We start from the raw sequence: 26,089 nt of genomic DNA on the forward strand, positions 1-26,089 counted from the left end.
ATTTAAGTATGAGAAATGACAAAAAGAAACAGCAACTGGAAAAGAAGGATTGCATGAGACCAGGATGTCTCTGAAATGGACGTCAGTCTTTCTGCTGTTACAGCTCAGTTGTTATTTTAGCTCTGGGAGTTGTGGAAAGGTGCTGGTGTGGCCCACAGAATACAGCCATTGGATAAATATGAAGACAATTCTGGAAGAGCTTGTTCGGAGAGGTCATGAGGTGACTGTGTTGACATCCTCGGCTTCTACTTTTGTCAATGACAGTAAATCATCTGCTATTAAATTTGAAGTTTATCCTACATCTTTAACTAAAAATGATATGGAAGATTCTCTTATGAAACTGCTCGATATTTGGACATATAGTATTTCAAACAGTACATTTTTGTCATATTTTTCAAAACTACAAGAATTGTGTTGGGAATATTATTACTATAGTGAAAAGCTCTGTAAAGATGCAGTTTTGAACAAGAAGCTTATGACAAAACTACAAGAGTCAAAGTTTGATGTCATTCTGGCAGATGCCCTTAATCCCTGTGGGGAGCTACTGGCTGAGCTATTTAACATACCCTTTGTGTACAGCCTCCGCTTCACTGTTGGCTACACATTTGAGAAGAATGGTGGAGGATTTCTGTTCCCTCCTTCCTATGTACCTGTTGTTATGTCAGAATTAAGTGATCAAATGACTTTCACAGAGAGGATAAAAAATATGATACATAAGCTTTATTTCGACTTTTGGTTTCAAATATATGATATAAAGAAGTGGGACCAGCTTTACAGTGAAGTTCTAGGTAAGTCATGTGTCCAGTTAGTGTTTATTAAGTCCTAACTTTTCTGTGCCTTTGAAGGTGAGCTTATACAAATACTATGTCAGAAGATAGTGTTTTTAAGGGAAATTACAAATTGCAAATGTAAGATGATCTATCGATCTCAAAAATATTATAGAATGTTGACTTTATAGAATCAATTAGAACCCTGGGGCCATCACTACTACAGGACACCCAAAGAATCATAAACCTTCAATGTAAAGCGCTTATGATTTCATCATGTATCATTTTGCTATACATTTTTTCATCTTAAAAAAGGTCAATAGATACCTCAAAAAACATCTTCATGAAGGCAGACATATAAGTTTAGTATTTACACATATTTCTAGAAAAATTAGCAATGCAGGATTGAGGAATTTGTTTCCCTTTGAATACCTCAGTTTTCTCATTTAGAAAATAAAATTTTTTCATATAACAAGAATTCCTTCACAGTTAAGAAATATAGTGACTCTACTCCAGAAACAGAAGACTAAAACTTGAGATTTCTAATGTTTATATATTCCTTCACTAACAGCTTGACAATTATTTCTTTCAAAAACTGAAATCTTGTTGAAAGTGAACATCTAAGTTTCAATCTGTATTTTATTAAACTGCATCTCTCCATCAAATAAAATATGGGCCAAGTTAAGGAAGAGCACATATCTCTGTGTCAATAAATTCTGAAAAATTTTTAGTTCTCATTTGTAAATGTATTTATTTTAAAAATCTAATTATAGTAAGATCTTAAGATGAACCAAGATGTAGTAGTATGAAGATTTCAGTGTTACTCTAAAAAATCTCATGGTTTACTTGGAGAACCAAGGATCAAGGAACTAGCTTAATAAATTGTAGAGACTAGAGTACTTCCTGGAAAGGTATTTTCATGGGTAAGATGAATTAATTGTGGAACTGAAAGAGTTGTCTAAATGTATATTTGTTACTATTGCAGCTTCAGAGAGGACAAATGTGTATTTAAGTTCATAGTGGCTACATTAGTCCATTCTCACAGTGCTATAAAGAAATACCTGAGATTGGGTAATTTATAAAGAAAAGAAGTTTAATAGATTCATGGTTCCACATGGCTGGGATGCTTCAGGAAACTGAGAATCATGGCAAAAGGCTAAGGGGAAGCAAGCTTGGATCTTCTCACTTAGCGGCAAGAGAGAGAGGTGCAAGCAGGGCAAATGCCAGACACTTATAAAACTATCAGATCTCATGAGAACTCATTCAATATCATGAAAACAACAAGGAGGAATTCACCCCATGATCTCATCAGCTGCCACTTGGTCCCTCCCTGGACACATGGGAATTTTGGGAATTATAATTCAAGATGAGAGGATATTTGCATGGGGACAGCCAAACCGTATTAATGACTTATTTTAATAATTATTTATGATTGTGAATATACTGATGTTACATTAAAGATGTAATTCTTACAGATCTCTGAATACTTTGCCTTCCTTATATATACATATGAACAACATATGCGATACATAAAAATTAAATTATGACTATATATAAATGTATGTATATATATTTTATCAAGGCACAGACATTTTATATATCTTTTGGTGTGTCATTCCAAGTCCTTTCAGGAAAATACCTGCATATTCAAATAACAATTCTTGTGTTAGCTACCTTTTGTTTTGTTTTGTTTTTTCCATTAGGAAGACCCACTACATTATTTGAGACAATGCGGAAAGCTGAAATGTGGCTCATTCGAACGTACTGGGATTTTGAATTTCCTCGCCCATTCTTACCAAATGTTGATTTTGTTGGAGGACTTCACTGTAAACCAGCCAAACCCCTGCCTAAGGTAATGTACTCCTGTTTGATTTGTTTGCTTGACATTTTCAGAAGGAATGGCAGGATATTTTTCATTCAGAGTGTTTAACTCAGAGTGAGGGGGAATATGGGAGGTCAAAAAAAAAAAAAAGGATTGGCCATTAGAAAATTATATATCTCTACACTATCACAAGTATGTGAATGTTATTATCATTAAAGACTGAAGAGATTACTAGGGAGATTTTGAAAAAAGGGTTGATTAAAAATGCATATAGGCATTTCCTTTTAATATATTCACATGAAACTGTACAGAGAATAAATCATGATGGTAAGATTCAATATTAGTAGCAAATATCCACTTAAAAATCTCTGGAAATAATTCAAATATCTTACATTAAGAAATGGTTAAAAACTTACACAATGTGCATGCCATGCCATTACAATCGCTTTTTCAAAAAAATGTTTAATTACATCGTCAACCATAGTACAGGTATAGTTGGAAACTAAGAAACAAAATGATGAGTAGAACAAGATCACAATTTTTTGTAAGATGAAAAGGCATATACAATGAGATTAAAATTTTCTAAATAAGCATCATGTGTGTACATTGAGTTATATAAATAGAATTAAAACTATAATGAAATGGTACTCATTTTAAGTTGGTGATATCTCTAGACAGAGAAATGGGTAAAATTATTTTCTTTTTCTAAATTTTCACACTTTTACAAGACTACTTACATTGATCTTCTATTACCATTACTTTCCTAAAGACATCACAGAATGAGATCAGTGCTGATCTGTCTATAAACAAATATTTTATTACTTCCATACTGGGTGGATGAAGAAGGCTTTTGCAGTGAATGAGACAAAACATTGAACTCAAGTTACACTAAATGTGGCTACAGGCAACTGCAATTACACTGAGTTCCTGGATGCCTAGTGAATTATCTCTAATAGCCACACACTGACTCTCCAATTAAAACTGATGTCAGGCTGGGTGCAGTGGCTTACACCTGTAATCCCAGCACTTTCGGAGGCCAAGGTGGGTGGATCACAAGGTCAGGAGTTCAAGACCAGCCTGGCCAAGATGGTGAAACATGTCTCGACTAAAGACAGAAAAATTAGCCAGTTGTGGTGGTAGGTGTCTTTAATCCCAGCTACTCAGGAGGATGAAGCAGAAGAATTGCTTGAACCCAGAAGGCAGAGGTTGCAGTGAGCCAAGATTGCATCATTGTACTCCAGCTTGGATGACAGAGCAATACTCCATCTCAAAAAAAAAAAAAAAAAGATATCATAAAGTTGAATTACATTTTTCAAAAATACCAATATTTGGTCTGCACTGACATACTTTAGAATTTCTTTTTTTATTCGTAAACAGTTTTATAAAGAAATTTACCCCCAATAATTAGGACCAGAAAGTATATTTGTTATGATAGAAGGGGTTGGTCATTATTGTACTGAGAAAGAAAGAATTTAGAACAAAAGGGACAACAGCAACAAAAAGATGGGTATACAATTTTGATATGATATCCAGGAAATGTATGGGTCTACATTTCTTTTTCTCCTCCTCTCTCTCTCTTTTTTTTTTTTTGTGTGTGTGTGTGTGTGTGTGCGTGTGTGTGTGAGAATACATTGAATGATGTGGAATTAGAATGGATTTAAGTTTAAAAACAGGAACACATCAGGAAACACAAGTCAGAATAATTCTCAATCATTTCTAAGCAAACACATATTCACCAGGAGCTTCATATAGTGTGAGGGAGCTACTCTACAGGGTGAGCAGGTCTCCACTGGAGAAAGGCCTAGTGACCTCTCCCACTGTGATGCAACTGCTCCCTGTGAGACACAGCAAAGTGATGATGAGGGTCCCTCACATTCAGTTACCAATCAGCGCATCAATTTCACAGTGTGATATCAGGACAAAAGATGTCAGAGTCATACCTAAACAATGACCTGAGAAATAAGATCACTCAATTATGTAACTATATAGTATATAATACTATATTATAAATGGAATTCTCAGAACTATTTCTCAGAAATTCCAAACCACAATACCAGACTGCTGAATGTCAGTGATTCTTATACTTCAGCTTCTAAGGTTTTTTTGTTGGGGGGGGTGCTCAGAGGTAGTGAGCGGTAGTAGGGTAAGTCTAGGAAACTCTAACTTTAAGTGAAATATTAAGGGTTAGAGAGCTAAAGAAGCTGGCCGGGCACGGTGGCTCAAGCCTGTAATCCCAGCACTTTGGGAGGCCGAGACGGGCGGATCACGAGGTCAGGAGATCGAGGCCATCCTGGCTAACACGGTGAAACCCCGTCTCTACTAAAAAGTACAAAAAACTAGCCGGGCGAGGTGGCAGCGCCTGTAGTCCCAGCTACTTGGGAGGCTGAGGCAGGAGAATGGCGTAAACCCGGGAGGCGGAGCTTGCGGTGAGCAGAGATCTGGCCACTGCACTCCAGCCTGGGTGACAGAGCCAGACTCCGTCTCAAAAAAAAAAAAAAAAAAAAAAAAAAAAAAAAGAGAGCTAAAGAAGCTAAAGAAATGTAGATATAAAATCATTCTTATTGTAACTAACTTTTCCTCATTGCTCATAGTCATGTAATGGCTCCAATGACTCCTAACTAAAAGAACTGAACAGAAAAGTAAAATAAAATAAAACTGTACCAAATAAATACAAGAGATTTAGTAGAACTACAAAAAAAAAAAAAAGAATTAAAGCCAAGTAAAGCCACCTTCCAATAACCTATGTTAGTAGTTATAATATTATAAATAAAGAGTCTGGGTGTCATATTTTCTAGCATTATCTCCTCCTACTGCAGTGTCATAGCTTTGTTTCATTCTTCCCGACACACACATACATACATGCATATGCAAACATATTTACACAAATTTGCATAAAAGATTCCATATATGTTATATTAGACATCTTTCAAAGAAACTGGATGATTGGGTCAGTTTAAAAAAATTACTCCAATAGCTTCTGACTTTCTCTCCTTAGATGTTTGTAACAATCCTGTCAATAGTGTTTTCTGTGCTGTTGCTCTTTTCTGATAGAACAAATTCTTTTTTTCACAGGAAATGGAAGAGTTTGTCCAGAGCTCTGGAGAAAATGGTGTTGTGGTGTTTTCTCTGGGGTCAATGATCAGTAACATGTCAGAAGAAAGGGCCAACATGATTGCATCAGCCCTTGCCCAGATCCCACAAAAGGTTAGATAAAGTGCCTTAATTGTGGGTGGCTCCTAAATGAATCTGTTAACTCTTCAAAAGTCTATTACAGAAATGTTCTGCCTGAAAATTTAACTGCTATGATATTCTAATTATCTCAAACATCTGTTCAAAACAAAAGCATATATGGAAGATCTTAAAATCATAAAGAGAGAGATTTTGTTTGATAATAATGTTGGCATTAATATTGTAATCAGAAGGAAATACGTTTAAGAGGTGCTAGTGAAGTTTGGTATTATGGTATTGTAGGCATGTACATAGAAATCACTAAATTCTGCCCTGTTATTTGCTCCCTCTGGTTTATAGGATTTTAGAAGGTAGTGTATATACTGTAGATATTATCAAAAAGCAGTTACATTTTAATAAGTTACTCTACTATCATAATAACAATAAGCAGGTATTGAAAAAAGTTTGAAATGCATCATACATCTTCGGCTTCCCAAGCAATCTGGCTGCTTTTACTTCCCATGCATTGGAATAGGTCTATTTAGTGTTCTGTTCAGGGTACCACTTAGTGAAATAATGTCCTAGTCAGACAAACCACTACTCTGGAGGTACCCACCTAGCCAAATAGATTTAGAGAAAAAGAAAAACTTGTCTGATATGCTGGCTTGGGTGCTGCTAATGTCTTAAGCAGAAAACTGTAATGGAAAGAATGGAGATAGAATCCTGCTTTTAGGGGAGACTGTGTGCATTATTAAATGGGCCCAACAAAGACTACGCTCTAAGAATCAGATTAGTGCCTTCTCCAGATTGAGGAAGGAGCAAGAAATATAAATAAACATGGTAGGAACTTATTTTCTAATCTATAGCATATACCTGCAATCTTTGTGTATTTTCAATTTACGTTTTAGTTTCTTATCTCACATAGCCCTCTCTGAATGACCTATGGAATGACCAAAACCTATGGTTTTGCTGAAAACACAGTTACTTTAACACTCCCATATCAAATACAAGGTCAACATTTGTAAATTCTACTCCTGTTTATAAAGACTGCTTGGGAATTCTGAAATCAGTACCTTAGTTTGGTACTAGACATGGTAATGACTGGCTATAGCTGACAATATCTCAGTGCCATCGTTGTTATGCAGGGCATCACCTAAGTGTGAATGATCAGTTAAGCTAAATGTAGCAAAATACAATTTTATACATTTTCAGCATCTGTATTGTTAATCACGAATTATCAGTTGGCTCCTTTTTCCTACATTGTTAGCATTTACAAAAGTAGCAATACTGATAATAGTCTGAATTTGTGTAAAATGCTGCCACTTGAAATTTTTCTTGAAAGTAGCACTTGATAATTAGTAAATTAAAAGAAATTACACATACTACATATGTAGCATTGATTTATTTCTCACCATAGGTTCAGTTTAAAGATTTAGTCTTTTGTAATCAATGATGTCAAATTCATAAAATAACTTATGATTAGTAGAAAAGTGGATATAAGTAAATTTTTCTCATATCACTCAAAAATTAATAAATTTATATTAAATTTGGAAGATTACAGCTAGTATAAAGTATGTAAAATAAAGGTATAGGTTATTACTAATTTGCTACTTTTTTTACAAGAATTAAGACTGTCTAAAAATTCTTAAATATTTGAATATTTCATTGATAATCTTGTGAACCCCAAATATCTGAGACAGGTCTCAGTAAATTCAGAAAGTTTATTTTGCCAACTTAAAGCAGGGAGGAGGCATTCCTTTGAGTTTCTGATTAGCCTTTCCAAAGGAGGCAATGAGATATGCATTTATCTCAGTGAGCAGAGGGATGACTTTGAATAGAATGGGAGGCAGTGATTAGCTTAGTGACTCTGGGGCCCCAAGGTTTATTTTCCTTTTATATTTCCCCCCTTTAAAAAAAAAAATCTTTTAGAGAAAGCATTTTAGAAGAAAATAAGTCTCTGAAGTCAGGTTTTCATCTGATGTCTAATGGCAAGGATGATTTATTCCTAGATAAGCAGGTCCTGAGTTATTAGGAAAGTTCATTTTTAGTAGGTTGTGAAGTCTCATGTCCTATGAAGACGAAATAAAGGAAGGAAGAGAGAAAAACAAAAACAAACATAAGAACAATTCTATAAAATTAATATAGGTCACATTACTCTGAAGCCCATAAATCAGTAGGCAGGTATGAGAGTGGATTATGTATGTAAATTGGTTGCTGTTATTTTCTTCTGAAGTTTAAGTTGTCTAGCTTAATTTGTAGGGCTTTATGAAAGCATGGCTTAGTTTACAGTGACTCCAAATTAGGAAAGATGGTGAGGGGGGAGGAAAAATATCTGAAGACACTATTTTGAAGACTTGTAGTCATGAAAAATTAGAATTCAGTCCAAACTCTAGACAATTCTGTATTAAAAATTGAAAAAAAAAAAAAACATTAGGCAAGACTAGACTCTAACAACAGGTGTACTGTAATTTTTGAAACATAATTTTTCTCTCTTCAGTTTCCCAATTTGACTAAAGACTAAAGACAAACCATGGTAGAACTGATTTGCTTTATTATACTTGGCCTGATTATTTGTATACAGAGGAGGAAGAATAATTTTTTATTTACATAGGCTTTTAACGTGACTTTGATGGAACTTTGTCTTATAGAAAGAATCCCAGGTAGGACATTTTTAAAGCTGAGGCAAGCCATAGATTTGTACCATCAAATAAATACCTATGGGTTGGGTGAAGTCCTGTACTCTTGGGATTCCAAAATAAACTTGGAGCTCCTGGGCCTGTCAGAAAGTTACATTCTTTGTTTACCACAGGTAAGGAACTCATAGATGAAGGTATGAGGCCAGTTTTCCCAAGAGGCTTTTGTTGGCTCCATAAGTCAAGTTTGATTCCCTAAAGGAAAGCACACCATTCCAGTGAAAGCCTTGGTAAAATAACCAGTTTCTCCAATTGTGTTTTTTTATAAATGAAAATAGATGAAAATAGATAATTATTGCACTTATGCAAATAATTGCATGGACAAAAGTAAAAAATACTCACAAATAGTTTCCAAATTCTGAAGAAATCAGGTAGAGGGAAACAAATATGTTCTAAATTTTGTTCATAGAAGTATATTAAATTGCTAAAAGCTGTTAACAGCTCAAAAAAAGATTCCTTGCTGACTCTAAAAAAAAATGAAACAAAGGATCAGCAATGTTTTCAGCAAAGTCAAAAAGATTACTTTAGTTTTCTATTAGTTCAGTCCATGTAGTTAATTCCTGTTCTGCTTGATATTCATGAATATTTTAGTTCTCCATGAGTCCTGAAAGTTTTTCTTCTATTCTAATGTCACAACCTCCAAAATTATAAAAACTTTTATTCAAGAGCACCTGTTAGAATTTTATAGCTGATTATAAAACCACCTTCTAAAGAGGACCAAAGTGAGACAACAATTGTCTGTGGATGACAAAGTTTTAGGGCAGCCTCAGTCAAAGACATAATGGACAACGAAATTTGTTACCTCTGTGGCACACAATAATTTAACATAACAAATATAATTATTACCGATAATGTACACACTAAGTCATATCAGAATTATAGAAGTTTCCCATAATTTTGGAAGACATACCAGCAACATATTTATATAAATATAGCTCAAAAAGACCAAACACCATTTCATATTTGACAATGTTTCCTGAATGATTTTTATACCAAATAAGCCAAATTATGTCATTTTTGGACTTTAGGGAAACTAATAACTTAAAGGATTACTTAGGTCAGAAAAAAACATAATTTATAATTTGATTTTGGAAAATTTGTCAAATATCAAAAGTTTAAAACACTTGATATCACAGGTAAAATAAATCATCTATTTGACTAAAGTGGTAACTCACGGATTTCAAAAAAAGACAAAAATCTTCATCTTTTGAGAGAGAAGACTCAGTTTTCCAAACAGTAAGCCCTAATAAAACAGCATGAAGTCAAATAAGCTTGTTTTTCAAACTTTTATGAACAATCTATAAAATTATAATATTGACCATAAGATACAACTTTCCTGAGCCTTTCATAACCTTTATAATCTTTATTAAGAAGTCAGTTTATTCTTCAAGAAAACCTTGTTAATCTGACACAGGGGCCCATATGTTGGTCATGCATTAGTGTGCCTTTGATGTTCATGATTAATTTATAGATAAACTGAACTTATTTTATCACTCAGTATCAGTTCTTGCAATCTCACACACCCACGTCTTCTGTGATAGTCCCTGGACCTTGAGGAGTTGAATATCTTTTAGAAAACACTGTTAGCATTATGCCACAACAAACAGAACTTGAGGAAAAAAACTTATATCAGTTGAAAATGAGTTGAAGAAGAGTGTTACTATTTCACGCCCTTCAAAAGGGGACAGAAAACCAAAAACAGTGAGATACAATAAAAGTTAAACTTTGGCTTAAAAAAAATAAAATCTCCTATAATATTTTAAGAGTAAATCAATCCCTTAAGAAAATTGTATTATCCTAACCAATTATTTAGTCATAGTGCTTTTATTAGATCAAGTCCCATCTGTAGAAAAACGATTAATTATAGACAACTTGATCATACAAAAGTTTTTTAAATCTTCTTATTGTGACTTACACAGATCATTCATGATATGCTTGGACTTTCTGGTTTGTCCTGAACATCCTTCTTTCTTACACAACTGATAATTTTATTCTAGAACTAAATTTACCATACAAGATTCTTGTTCATATAAAATTATTTCTCTTCAAACATTTTACAAAGAAAAAATGCTTTTTATTTTTATAATTTTCTTTACATCTCTCTTATTTCCTGCTTCCTTTTTTACCTTGTTTTATACATAACTTTTAAACAAGCTTTGATTTAGACAACACTTCTTCACCTTTTTTTAAAAAATACACACTATTTTTTAGAAAGAATGTTTTCCTACCAATTTTTTTTGAAAAATACCCAAACAATGAAATATCTATTATTTAATTTAATATAACTTTAGATTCTAAATTATGAGGTTGTCTACAAGTATTTATCCCATCACATTTACCTAATTATTTAGTCATTTACCTAGATTATTTATGAAAACTGTGATAGTCATCATTTATATTTATAGAATTGCCATTGCAAAATTATAACTGAGACAATGAAAAATATGACCTAACTAACTCCGTCTTGCTTTTGACCTCCCAGCTATCCATGTTCATTTCTGGGTGTGGGCCAAACTAACTTAGGGAGGAACTTAGTTTATAGCTTAGCTTTGAAATAAAAAATGATAACAGTCTTTTCCCAAAACAAACCTTACTGCCTGTGGACTAGATTGCTTAAGGCTGTAAGATTAGAAGTTATGATAATCTAACTTAATTCAATATGCAGCTATTTTCATTAAACCAATTATTTTCTTATTTATTAAAAATTAGACAAAGATCATTCTGCTTTGGGATTGGTTAGAGTTTTGTAACCCCTATGTCAAATTTTGACAACTTAAAGTATTTGGCAAGAATAAGTATGAAACTGATTGATTAATAAATGCAAACAAAAATGTATGCTGGCAGTTCTTAAGATATTTCTAGTATTATATAATTGTAAACTTATTTATAAAAGATTTTATTTAAGTTACATAAACTTGAAAAAGCATTTGACTAGTCTTTTTTTCTAGCAAAGTATTTAATTCAAACACTTTTATTTTCTTATGCCAATTAGAGCTCTTTTATATATTTTCAGTAGTAAAATATATTGTGTACAAAACACATAAATACATAGATGTATTAAGCATGCCAACAGAAGTACATCTTATAGATATATAAAAACTACTTTTTGCCATATTAAACTTTCAAATTCTTGATAACCTGTTTCAATAGGTAATCTGTATGAATACTTGATCACCAAAGGCAGTTGTAAGCTAAATAGTCTTACATTTGCATATTAAAAGAAACCCTTCAGGTGAAAATCAAAAAACAAAATTTACATCATAAGGTACAGAGAGAAAAAAATTGATGTGCTAGAAGGAAAATAAAATGGATTTACTTGCCAATTAAACATAAAATTATAGAAATTATAATGGCCTTTTAAATATATGCAAACACATATACACACACATACACAAAAGATTCTATGGCTTTTATTTCAGAACTTTAGCCATGAGATTAAAAAAAAAATCACCAGCTTGCAGAAAAAAGCCTGTTGAATCCAAACAGTGGTTTTTATCTTAATAGAAAAATAAAAGCAAATTTAAAGCAAGAAGAAAAGAAAATTTTTTAAAAAGAGAGAATTTAGGAACTCTATAGTTTGCAGGACAACTTTAGGTTTCTTAATGTATATGTGCACAAAGACCATATTACCTTCATTTTACATAAACTCTGCCAAGTACAGGTGTCATAAAACCTACCGAGAGATATCAGGGGGTCATTCTTCTTGTTTTCTCCTCATTCTTAAATTGTTTTCCACTTTTTTTCTTAAAAGGAGGAACTGAACTGTGGCCTAGGGTTTACGTGTGGTGAATCAATGTGTGCTGCTTGTGGGCCGTACTCCACAGTGTGTCACCACTGAGTTGTTTCCACCCTCTTACATGTCTTATTTTCTCTCTCCAGAGGTCTATGACCTCTGAGAGGGCTCAAAATGTGGGGTGATACACCCTAATATGTGTCTCCTGGACTAGCCTTTTTTTAAAAAAAAGTTAATTTTTGTTGGGGATTTCTCTGCAGGATCACTCCATATCATAGGGGGTCAACCCCCAGACACTCCCACAAGGCCCTCATTCACTTAGGGGTGACATATGACTGGGAGGAGCAAATGCCCTTTCTCTTTGGAGCTGAGAAAACTCAGTCTTTCATTTACCTATGTAAACCACAGTTCAGTTTCTCACGCAAATCCAAACAGACAAGCCAAATAGAGATTAATTTTGGGAATAAAAACAATAGAGGAGACCCTTAACAATGCATCTCCTAACTAGAATTAGGATTCTTAAACAACAATTTCCTAGGAGGAAAAAAATAACAACGGTCAATACCACTTCCTGTAAACCGTACTCAACCACTCCCTACTTTGTAACTCTCATCTGCCATTACACATGCCAAGGCAAAATCCTCTCACAGTACTAGATAATCTGTGGTAATCTCAAAGCCAAAGAGATCAGGTCATTCAACATAGGAAAGCAAAGCTTTGGACCTCAGCAAAAATCTGCCCACAACTCTTGAAACTCCACAAAGAAAACAGAACACCCCCAAAGGGGTGAGTGGTGCTTTTGTTCTGAATTCTTTAGAAGAGTTCAAGTCATTAGAAGCCTTCTCTAGATTTTTGGTACTGCAAATGGCAAAAGGCGAAAGGAAGTATAGGGTGGAAGAAAAGTAAACAAAAGAACATTTTTTTTTAAGACAGCAAGCAAACACAGAAACCAAACACATGGTTTTTAGGTTTTGTTTTGTTTTGTTTTGTTTTCTCTTTTGCATCTGCATAGAATTTTAGCCAAATTAGACAGGCTTTGTTACCCACAATTTGGAATTCTCACTCAGATTTGATCAAGTCAGGTAAAGTTCATCAAATCTGATGGGAGAAATACTGGAATGTACAAAAAAAATACTCTCAAAAATGTGATCACTAAGCATTGTAATGTTAAGGAGAAATTAAGACCGGCTAGTTGTTAAACATTAACCAAGACAAACCCCAATTCAACTATTTACCTAAGGATGGGTTTCAGGCTAAAACTGCCCTCTGCCATCCTAGAAGCAGGAAAGAAACCTCAAACTCATCCTCCCTCCTGGGAGCCAGCTCAAACTCCATAGAGTTACCTGCCTTCCATTGTCATGGAAACAGGAAATCTTTCCTTTCTTGTAGGAAGCAAGTAAAACTCCAAAAAAAAAAAAAAAAAAGGAGTTGGACAGCAAAATAAATTTTAGATCTTGATTGAATTTTGGGGTATCAAGGATTCTCTGGAGGGGTTGCTCCCAGACCTCAGTCAATTGTCTTATTTTTTTGAGCCATAAAATTAGCTCAGGCTGGTACCAAGCACTGATAGGACACTTGTCAAAGGTCAGGGAACCTCCACTCACAATCTCTTCATGGTTACCAAAATGTGAACCCTGAATATCTGAGACGGGTCTCAGTTAATTTAGAAAGTTTATTTTGCCGAGGTTAAAAATGTGCACCCACGACACAGCCTTAGGAGGTCCTGATGACATGTGTCCAAGGTGGTGCAGTGACAGCTTGGTTTTATGCATTTTAGGGATATATAAGACATCAATCAACATATAAGATGACCAGTTGTTCAGTCCAGAAATGGGGGACAACCAGAAACAAAGGCGGAGCAACTTGAAGCAAGGAAGGGGTTTCTAGATCATAGGTAGATAAGAGACAAATGGTTGACTTCCTCTGAGTTTCTGATTAGCCTCTCCAATGAGGCAATTAGATATACATTTATCTCAGTGAGCTGAGCGGTGACTTTGAATAGAATGGGAGGTATGTTTGCCCTGAGCAGCTTAACTTTGTCCTTTAGCATAGATTTTGGAATGCCAAGATTTATTTTATTTTCCTTTCACAATCTCATGTGTCTAGCTATTATGTTGGAAACGCCATTATTTCTTTATATACAAATTTGATTATAAAAGTAAAGACATTAAATGTGGTTGTTCACCTTACCTCAGAATTTTAGTAGTTCTCATTACTTGACATCACTTCTTATTTTTTCATCTTTTATATGGATTAACTGATTATTAATCTGTTCGGAATTCTGACACACGCTATATTTTTAGAGTTCTATTCATTTAACAAGATATTCTCCTTACCCTAACAGGTTCTATGGAAATTTGATGGCAAGAAGCCAAATACTTTAGGCTCCAATACTCGACTGTACAAGTGGTTACCCCAGAATGACCTTCTTGGTAAGACTCTGGAGAACAAATACTGAATATATTAGTACCAGTCAATTAGAGTGATAATAGTTCAATATAAAACAAACATATTTAACATTTATTATCAGAAAAGTAAAAAAAAAAAAAATCAAATTTAACTACTTTACATTTATTTTCCAGTCTTAGTATAAAAAGAATACACTATAGTAGTTGACATTTTATTATATACACTCACATTCTTTACGGTCAGAATAAAAATCTCTTTATTCAGGTGTAATTACCTCTCACAGGTTTTAAATAACATCCTGGATTTTCTGTCTGTCTCCTATTTCTACAGCTTTACATCTGTTCTTTCCCCTACTGCAGGGCTATTTCAACAGGCACTGAAAAATAACAGACACTCTTCTATTACCAGTACCTCTATTTTCTATGGGAATAAATCACCAATCTTTATCATAAAGTGATAACACATTTCATGATGTTGTGTAACCGGTCCTTCCTCAGCACCACCTCCAGCCTACTGCGTACTACTCTTCTGCCTTTTTAAAAAAAAAAATTAAATATTTTAAATATTTTAAGTATTTAAATATTTTTAAATACATAAATGTGACTGCATTTTTATAACACTTGAGAGACCATGTTCTTTTATACCCAATCTTATACTTTTCTTTTTTGCACATTTAAATTTTTTAGTTAAGAATATGCTTTTTCATTTTGTTCACCTGGCAATCTTTTAAATTTATATTTCCACTGTGAAGACACACACACCACGACCTTTTCATGTAGCATTCACTTACCTTTCCAGCAGAAGTAGGTGCTTCTTCCTCTGAAATTTGAAAACAATTTCAATGCAGTTTTGTGGGTAGAATGTTACCTAGGGAACACTGTTGCTTAAAGTTCCTTATATTGTGCATTTCTTATTGAATTCTTGTGCCTTACAATTAATACTTTTGTTAAAATTCATCCACTTTTAGGTCATCCCAAAACCAAAGCTTTTATAACTCATGGTGGAACCAATGGCATCTATGAGGCGATCTACCATGGGATCCCTATGGTGGGCATTCCCTTGTTTGCAGATCAACATGATAACATTGTTCACATGAAAGTCAAGGGAGCAGCCCTCAGTGTGGACATCAGGACCATGTCAAGTAGAGATTTGCTCAATGCATTGAAGTCGGTCATTAATGATCCTATGTGAGTATTAAAATTTTGTGACCAGGTGGTATTTATAAATTATTTTGTCAACAGTGAATATGAGTTTTAACCTTTTTTTAAGAGACTAATTTTGAAGGGATTGAAGTGATTTAACCAATGTAAAATCTGCTCTTATTTTCCACCAGACAGTTATTTCAAAGTTACATTTCAACCCCATAGATTTAATGGGTCACCAATGACTGCAATGAATTATAAAATTTTAAAAAAATTAAAGATATGTAGATAATTATTTTAAATATTTTTAATGATAGAATACACAATAAAAAGAAATAGTGTAACTATGGAAATATGATAAAATATTTCAATTCAATACCTAAAATTTCTGAAAGTATGAATGTATTCTTTCTCAAAAATTTCTTTTTATTATTATCATTCTTTTAAGAAATTTGATAGTGAATTATAATGTGCATAGCATAACATTTACTAAAATTTAAAATCTAAATATATTTAGTGTGTTTACATAGTTACAAAGCCACAACCCTAAAGAACATTTTTATGAACTCATAAACGAACTCATAATGCATGAAGTTATTCCCAATAAACCTCTAGTCCTAGAAAAATACCAACTTACTTTGTTTCTCAATAGATTAATCTCTTCACATATTTTATATAAATGAAATCATACAATTTATGGTGTTTTGTAAATGACTTATTTCACTTAGCATAATCATTTTTAGTTTTATGTTGTTGGATGTATCAGAACTCATTCATTTTTATTTCTATATAATATTTTTTGATATGTTTATACCAAAATTACCCATTTATCAGGTCAGGGACATTTTAGGTCTTTCCAATTTTGCACTTATGAACATTGTTATACATAGTTTCTGTGTAAAAATATGTTTTTACTTCTTTTGAGGAGACACTAGCAGTGGAATTGCTGAGGCGTATGGGAAATTGTTGCTCATGAAGAACTGCTAAACTGTTTTTCAAAGTATTTGCATCATTTTTCATTACCACCAGCTGGATATGAGGGCTCTAATTTCTTCACACTCTCCCCACACTTGTTACCACCTGTCTTTCTATTACAGCCATTCTAGTGTGTGTAAAGTGGTCTCTCGTTATGGTTTTCACTTGCATTTCCTTAAGGCTGAAGATGTTAACCATCTTTTCATGTGCTTACTGGCCATTCACACATATTCCTTAGATAAATTTCTATTTTAATCTTGTGAACATTTTATCATTTTTCTATTTATCTTATTATGGATTTGTAAGAATTATTTATACTTTATAGATACAATCCCTTATCAAATATATGATTTTCAAATATTTTCTTCCACTATGGACAGATAGATTTTTTTACTTTTTGGAAGATGCCTTTTGAAACACAAAGGTTTTAATATTGACAAAATAAATATGTAATACTTAATTTATCCATAATCCAAAGGAAATAATATGGAAAATGCTATGCCTAGACCAGCTACCATCAGTTCAGAGTCTGCTAGTCCTACAAATATTATTATGATGTAAGGTGGTACCAGCTAAGGAAATACATTAAAAACACTTTACCAAAAAATTAGTAAGACAAGAAATGATTTAAAATACTTCAAAAAAGTTAAAAAGCAAAGAAACATAAAACAGGTTAAGGACAGAAAACCAAATATCATATGTTCTCACTCATAGGTGGGAATTGAACAGTGAGAACACTTGGACACAGGAAGGGGAACATCACACACTGAGGCCTGTCGTGGGGTGGGGGAGGGGCAAAGGATAGCATTAGCAGATATACCTAATGTAAATGATGAGTTAACGGGTGCAGCACATCAACATGGCACATGAATATATATGTAACAAACCTGCACATTGTGCACATGTACCCTAGAACTTAAAGAATAATTTTTTTAAAAAGTTAGAAAATAAAATATATATATAGAGTAAGATGGTGGATTTAAATGTGAACTAGGGCAATTGGGCAAGAGAAAGACATAAAGGGTATTCAAATAGGAATAGAGGAAGTTAAATTGTCTCTGTTTGCAGATGACATAATTCTATATTTAGAAAATCCCTTCATCTCAGTTCCAAAATTCCTTAAGCTGATAAGCAACTTCAGCAAACCCTCAGGATACAAAAATCAATATGCAAAAATCACAGGAATTCCTGTGCACCAATAATACACAAGCAGAGAGCCAAATCATGAATAAATTCCCATTCACAATTGCAACAGAGAATAAAATACCTGGGAATGTGCCTAACAAAGGACGTGAAGGACCTCTTCAAGGAAAAATAGAAACCACTGTTGAAGGAATTAAGAGAGCACATAAACAAATGGAAAAACATTCCATCCTCATGGATAAAAAGAATCAATATTGTAAAAATGGCCATGCTGCCCAAGGTAATTTATATATTCAAAGCTATTCTCATCAAATTACCATTGACATTCCTCACAGAATTAGAAAAAAAAAAACTACTTTAAATTTGATATGGATTCAAAAAAGAGCCAGTATATCCAAAACAATCCTAAGCAAAAAGAACAAAGCTGGAGGCATCATGATACCTGACTTTAAATTATACTACAAGAACATAACCAAAACAGTATAGTACTGGTACCAAACAGATATATAGACCAATGGAACAGAATAATGGCCTCAGAAATAGCACTACACATCTACAACCATCTGATCTTTAACAAATCTGACAAAAACAAGCAATTAGGGAAAGGATTCCCTATTTAATAAATGGTGTTGGGAAAACTGGCTAGCCATATGAAGAAAACTGCAACTGGATCCCTTCCTTACACCTTACAGTAACTAAACCACCAGCATAATACTGGAACAAAAACAGGGATATTGGCCAATGGAACAGAACAGAGCCCTCAGAAATAATGCCACACATCTACAACCATCTGATCTTTGACAAACTTGACAAAACAAGAAATGGGGAAAGGATTCCCTATTTAATAAATGGTAATGGTGCTGGGAAACCAGCTAGCCATATGCAGAAAACAGAAACTAGACCCCTGCCTTACACATTACGCAAAAATTGAATCAAGATAGATTAATGACTTAAATGTAAAACCCAAAACCATAAAAACCTTAGAAGAAAACCTAGGAAATATCATTCAGGACATAGGCATGGGCAAAAAATTCATGATAAAAACACCAAAAGCAATTGGAACAAAAACCAAAATTGACAAATGAGATTAAATTAAACTAAAGAGCTTCTGCACAGCAAAATCAACTATCGTCAGAGGGAACAGGCAAACTACTGAATGGGGGAACATTTTTGCAATCTATCCCTCTGACAAAGGTCTAATATCCAGAATCTACAAGAAACTTAAAAAAATTTACAAGAAAAAAAAAAACAACACCATCAAAAAGTGGGCAAAAGATCTAAACAGACACTTCTCATAAAAAGACATTTATGCAGCCAATACACTTATGAAAAAAGCTCAATATCACTGATCATTAGAGAAACACAAATCAAAAGCATATGAGATACAATCTCATGCCAGTCAGAATGGCAATTATTAAAAAGTCAAAAAACAACAGATGCTGGAGAAGCTGGGGAGAAATACAAAAGCTTTTACATGGTTGGTGGAAATGTAAGTTAGTTCAACCATCATGGAGAACTGTGTGGTAATTCCTCAAAGATCTACAACCAGAAACACCATTTGACCTAGCAATCCCATTACTTGGTATATAAATTGTTCTACTATAAAGTAATATAAATCATTCTACTATAAAGACATATGCACATGTATGTCTATTGCAGCACTATTTACAATATCAAAGATATAGAACCAACACAAATGCTCATCAATGATAAACCAGAAAAAGAAAATGTGATACATCAATTTCTTCAAAAAGAATAAAATACTTAGGAATCCAGCTTACAAGGGATGTGACTGACCTCTTCAAAGAGAACTATACACCACTGCTCAATGAAATAAAGGACGACACAAACAAATGGAAGAACATTCCATGCTCATGGGTAGGAAGAATCAATATTGTGAAAATGGCCATACTGCTCAAGATAATTTATAGATTCAATGCCATCCCCATTAACCTACCAATGACTTTCTTGACAGAACTGGAAAAACTTACTTTAAAGTTCATATGGAACCAAAAAAAGAGCCCACATTGCCAAGACAATCCTAAGCCAAAGGAGCAAAGTTGGAGGCCTCACACTACCTGACTTCAAACTATACTACAAGGCTACAATAACCAAAACAGCATTGTACTGGTACCAAAACAGACATATAGAACAATGGAACAGAACAGAGCCCTCAGAAACAATACCACACATCTACAACCATCTGATCTTTGACAAACCTGACAAAAACAAGCAATGGGGAAAGGATTCCCTATTTTATAAATGGCGTTGGGAAAACTGACTAGCCATATGTAAAAAGCTGAAACTGGATCTCTTCCTTACATCTTATATGAAAATCAATTCAAGATGGATTAAAGACTTAAATGTTAGACCTAAAGCCATAAAAATCCTAGTAGAAAAGCTAGGCAAAACCTTTCAGGACATAGGCATGGGCAAGGACTTCATGTCTAAAACACCAAAAGCAATGGCAACAAAAGCCAAAATTGACAAATGGGATCTAATTAAACTAAAGAGCTTCTGCACTGCAAAAGAAATTACCATCAGAGTGAACAGGCAACCTACAGAATGGGAGAAAATTTTTGCAATCTACTCATCTGACAAAGGCCTAATGTCCAAAACCTACAAAGAACTCAGACAAATTTACAAGAAAAAAACAACCCCATCAAAAGGTGGGTGAAGGATATGAACAGACACTTCTCAAAAGAAGACATTTATGCAGCCAACAGACACATGAAAAATGCTCATCATCACTCAGCATCAGAGGAATGCAAATCAAAATCACAATGAGATACCATCTCACACCAGTTAGAATGACGATCACTAAAAAGTCAGGAAACAACAAGTGCTGGAGGGGATGTGGAGAAATAGGAACACTTTTACACTGTCGGTGAGACTGTAAACTAGCTCAACCATTGTGAAAGACAGTGTGGCAATTCCTGAAGGATCTAGAACTAGAAATACCATTTGACCCAGCAGTCCCATTACTGGGTATATACCCAAAGGGTTATAAATCATGCTGCTTTAAAAACACATGCACGCATATGTTTATTGTGGCACTATTCACAATAGTAAAGACTTGGAACTAACCCAAATGTCCATCAGTGACAGACTGGATTAAGCAAATGTGGCACATATACACCATGGAATCCTATGCAGCCATAAAAAAGGATGAGCTCATGTCCTTTGTAGGGACATGGATGCAGCTGGAAACCATCATTCTCAGCAAACTATCACAAGAACAGAAAACCAAACACTGTATGTTCTCACTCATAGGTGAGAACTGAACAATGAGAACACTTGGATACAGGAAGGGGAACATCACACACTGGGGCCTTTTGTGGGATGGGGGGAGGGGATAGGGATAGCATTAGGAGATATACCTAATGTAAATGATGAGTTAATGGATGCAGCACAGCAACATGGAACATGAATACACATGTAACAAACCTGCACATTGTGCACATGTACCCTAGAACTTAAAAGTATAATAAAAACATTTTTAAAAATTAAATGTGATATGTGTACACTATGGAATACTATGTGCCATAAAAAGGAATGAGATCATGTCTGTTGCAGGGACATGGATGAAACTCAAAGCCATTATCCTCAGCAAACTAACACAGAACAGAAAACCAAACATCACATGTTCTCACTCATAAGAGGGAGTTGAACAATGAGAATACATGGACTCAGAGAGGAGAACAACACACACCAGGGCCATTTGGGGCATGCAAGGGGAGTGAGAGTATCACTACAAATAGCTAGTGCATGAGGGGCTTAAAATCTAGATGACAGGTTGAGAGGTGCTGCAAACCACCATGGCACGTGTATACCTATGTAAGAAACCCGCACATTCTGCACATGTATCCTGGAACTTAAAGTAAAATAAAACTGTTTTAAAAAAAAATGCAAACCAATCAGGCCTCCCAAAGTGCTCACGCCTGTAATCCCAGCACTTTGGGAGGCCGAGGAGAGCAGATCACGAGGTCAAGAGATCGAGACCATACTCCTGGCCAACATAGTGAAACCCCATCTTTACTAAAAATACAAAAATTAGCTGGACATGGTGATGTGCACCTGTAGTCCCAGATGCTCGGGAGGCTGAGGCAGGAGAATCACTTGAACCCAGGAGACAGAGGTTGCAGTGAGCCAAGATAGTGCCACTGCACTCCAGCCTGGTGACAGAGTGAGACTCCGTCTCAAAAAAAAACAAAAAAGTGAAACTACCAGTACTCATATTAAATTTAAACAGACCAAAAAAAAGACAAAATAATGATCTTTGAAATCTTTTATTTAAGGAGATAAAACATTTGAATTACACAATTAAATGTAACCTATGTTTTATATATTTGTGTGCATATGTATATATATTGCACATATATGTGTGTATGTGTATCCATATATATCTCTCTGGTTGTGTGTGTGTATACTGAAAATAAATATTTTTAAAAGAGTATATGGAGATCAGGTGTGGTGGCTCACACCTATAATCCCAACACTTTGGGAGGCCAAGGTGGGAGGATCATGTGAGATCAGGAGTTCGAGACCAGTCTGGCCAATAGGGTGAAATCCTGTGTCCACTAATAATACAAAATTCAGCCAGGTGTGGGGGATGACCACCTGTAGTCCCAGATACTTCGGAGTTTGAGGCATGAGAATCACTTGAACCCAGGAAACATAAATTGCAGTCAGCCAAGATTGCTCCATTGCACTCAAGCCTGGGTGACTGAGAGAGACTCTGTCTCAAAAAAGTAAAAAGATTATATGAAATAGACGGTTACCTGAATTGAGCATATTCTGAGCCATAAATAAACGCTAAGTAAATTGTATTAGATTCCAATTCATAAAAATTATATGTTCTAGTCATACTAGAAATAAATTATAAATCCAAAAACTGATAACTAAAAACAATCTCTAATTCTTTAAAATAAAAAATATTTTTTTAAATTCAGTCAACAAAAAATTCTAATTATAAATGTGCCATTCTCTCATCAACTATTCTTCCAAGTATACATCCAACAAAAATGAATAAATATGTACACCTAATAAAATATACATATATCTTAATACCATAATTATTAGTAGGATCAAAAAATGTTAACCACACAAATATCCATTAATCATAAAATGAAGAGATCATCTGTCGTCTTTGTCAATCAACTGAATACTTTACACCAGTGCAGTTAAACAACTACTAAACAAAGATAGAAAAGAATTGTATTATTTAATTCAATTATATAAACAATCAATATTAATCTATGATATTAGAATTCAGGTTGATACTTAATTTGAGGATAAAAGTAGTGACTAAAATGGCCCAGGAGAAGAGAGTTCTTCTATGCAGTTTGTGATAAATTGGTGTCTTCACTCTGGGATAATGTTTAAGATAATCTTAAAATTTTGAGACAGTCACATAGTGTATATACATTTATCCTATGTATTTCCCACTCAAAGTTTTATTGTAGAAGATATATAGCGTATTTTAAAGTTTCAGAAATCAAATAGCAAATTAAGCATGAAGCACTGGAGAAATCCTATGGGTGCCTATAGTGTGGCCAGGAAAAGCCTCTCTAAGAGGTATCATTTAAAGAGAAACCTCAAAAAGAAATGAAAGCAAACCTCAAGTAGTTGTAAGAAAGAATGCTCAATGAGAGAGATATGGAACAAAATCTGTAAAGGGGCTAACGTGAGAACATTTTCAGGAGTTTATAGAACAACAGAAGGCCATTGTCTCTAGAAGACAGTGTACAGGGGGTGTTAAGACAAGTAGGTGCCTTTGTAAGTTCTCTAGAGCAAAGACAGATTTGGATTTTATTCTTTTTTTTTTTTTCTTTTTTTTGAGACAGAGTCTTGCTCTGTCGCCCAGGCTGGAGTGCAGTGGCCGGATTTCAGCTCACTGCAAGCTCTGCCTCCCGGGTTTACGCCATTCTCCTGCCTCAGCCTCCCCAGTAGCTGGGACTACAGGCGCCCGCCACCTCGCCCTGCTAGTTTTTTGTATTTTTTAGTAGAGACGGGGTTTCACCATGTTAGCCAGGATGATCTCGAACTCCTGACCTCGTGATCCGCCCGTCTCGGCCTCCCAAAGTGCTGGGATTACAGGCTTGAGCCACTGCACCCAGCCTGGATTTTATTCTTAATGTAACAAGAAACTAGATAGAAATCCTAACAGGCGAGTGTCATAATTTGATATTAATTTAGAAAATACTCTGGCTAGTAGAAGGGGAATACGATAGAAGACAGAAGATTAGAGTAGAAGCTGAGAAACTAGTTAGGAGGCATTTCACCAGTTGTGACACAATTCGTCTTTAAATATATCAAAATGGGCTGAGCACAGTGGTTCATGCCTGTAGGGCCAACACTTTGGGAGGCAGAGGCAGGAGAATGACTTGACCACAGGAGTTCCAGACCAGTAGGGGTACTACAGCAAGACCTCATATCTAAAAAAGTAAAAAATAAAAAAAATAGCCAGGGATGGTGGTGCACAGCTGTAGTCCCAGCTTCTCATGAGGCTGAGGTGGAGGATTACTTGAGACCAAAAGGGAAAGGCTGCACTGAGCCATGATCATGTGACTGCACTCAGCCTGTGTAATGGAGCAAAATCCTGTCTCAAAAAAATAAAAAAAAAAAAAATTGAAAATACCAAAATGATCATTCCCAGATTCCATTTCCACTATCTTACTTATGGCACTTAGAATGGCTCACAATATTTTCTGTTCTAGAAAGACATTAACTTTCCCACCTAAAATTCCATTTTTCATTTTTAAAGGTATTTGTCAATTATAAAATTCCTATTTAAAAACCAAACTTTCTGTAATTACATACATTAAAACATTCAAATTTTATGTCAATTCAATGACACTTTGAATCATTTGTGTGACACTTTTCAAAGACCGTCCATAGACTTGATATGCTTTAAGCAATAAATTTACTTTTAATGTTGATATCTTTATGTTCATCCTTCAGCTATAAAGAAAATGCCATGAAATTATCAAGAATTCATCATGATCAACCAATGAAGCCCCTGGATCGAGCAGTCTTCTGGATTGAGTTTGTCATGCGCCACAAAGGAGCCAAGCACCTTCGGGTCGCAGCTCACAACCTCACCTGGATCCAGTACCACTCTTTGGACGTGATAGCATTCCTGCTGGCCTGCGTGGCAACTGTGATATTTATCATCACAAAATGTTGCCTGTTTTGCTTCCGAAAGCTTGCCAAAACAGGAAAGAAGAAGAAATGGGATTAGTTATATCAAAAGCCTGAAGTGGAATGACCGAAAGATGGGACTCCTCCTTTATTCCAGCATGGAGGGTTTTAAATGGAGGATTTCCTTTTTCCTGTGACAAAACATCTTTTCACAACTTATCCTGTTAAGTCAAAATTTATTTTCCAGGGATTTAATATGTACTTTAGTTGGAATTATTCTCTGTCAATGATTTTTAAACTATGAAAAATGACAATAATATAAAACCTTATGGGCTCATATTGAAATTTGTTATTCTAATCCAAAAGTTACACGCAAAAGTCATTGAGCTTCATTATGTTTCACACATTGTATTTGAACACAACAACATTAAGAACTCCACTCATAGTATCAACATTGTTTTGCAAATACTCAGAACATTTTGGCTTCATTTTGAGCAGAATTTTTGTTTTTACTTTTGCCAGTGAAATCTTCAAGAATTAAATTATGTAAAAAGTCTCACTCTTTCTTTTGAGATTGCAATACCAGTAGTGTTGCTTGGCTTTTACTGTGCAATCAGACTTAGCATCACTTCTTTCCTAAAAGACATAGCAAGTTTATTCCTAGAATGAAAGATAGTTTAACATACAAAAATTAACACGTATGTTATGCCACATTAATAGATACAGATTTACATAACAAACTACAAAACCTAGAAATAAATCCATGAATATATACAGCTAACTGATCTTCAACAAGAGCCTCAAACAGCTAACTGATCTTCAACAAGAGTCTCAAATATACTCAATGAAGAAAGATGAGTTTCTTCAAAAACTAGTGCTGAGAAAACCAGATTCCACAAGCAAAAATAAAAAATTGAACCCTTATTTTTTATCATACACAAAAATCAACTCAAAATGGATGAAAGATGGCAACATAAGACTGGAAACACTAAAACTTCCAGAAGATGGAGATCTGGCAACATAGTTGAATAGGAACAGCTCCTGTCTGCAGCTCTCAGTGGGACCAATGCAGAAGGCAGGGCGTTTCTGCATTG

At 34.5% G+C, this 26,089-nt stretch overlaps 1 protein-coding gene across 3 annotated transcripts; it reads left to right on the forward strand.

Annotated features, from left to right (window-relative positions):
• Window positions 1–25,548, forward strand: LOC103235590 (UDP-glucuronosyltransferase 2B20). 3 transcript variants are annotated; one of them, XM_037989383.2, is made up of 7 exons: window positions 65–342; window positions 697–788; window positions 2,471–2,619; window positions 5,662–5,793; window positions 14,528–14,615; window positions 15,560–15,779; window positions 24,816–25,309. In XM_037989383.2, the coding sequence occupies exons 1-7, from the start codon at window positions 65–67 to the stop codon at window positions 25,093–25,095; spliced, it is 1,239 nt and encodes a 412-aa protein (XP_037845311.1). In that variant the 3' UTR covers window positions 25,096–25,309. The 3 variants fall into 3 exon arrangements, with proteins under 3 accessions (XP_007996754.1, XP_037845311.1, XP_037845310.1); XM_007998563.3 differs by having other exon boundaries at window positions 1–788; window positions 24,816–25,548; XM_037989382.2 differs by lacking the exon at window positions 697–788 and having other exon boundaries at window positions 65–540; window positions 2,475–2,619.
• The last annotated feature ends 541 nt before the right edge of the window (window positions 25,549–26,089 follow it).

This window comes from Chlorocebus sabaeus, chromosome 7, assembly GCF_047675955.1.
Source record: "Chlorocebus sabaeus isolate Y175 chromosome 7, mChlSab1.0.hap1, whole genome shotgun sequence".
NCBI classification, from domain to species: domain Eukaryota; kingdom Metazoa; phylum Chordata; class Mammalia; order Primates; family Cercopithecidae; genus Chlorocebus; species Chlorocebus sabaeus.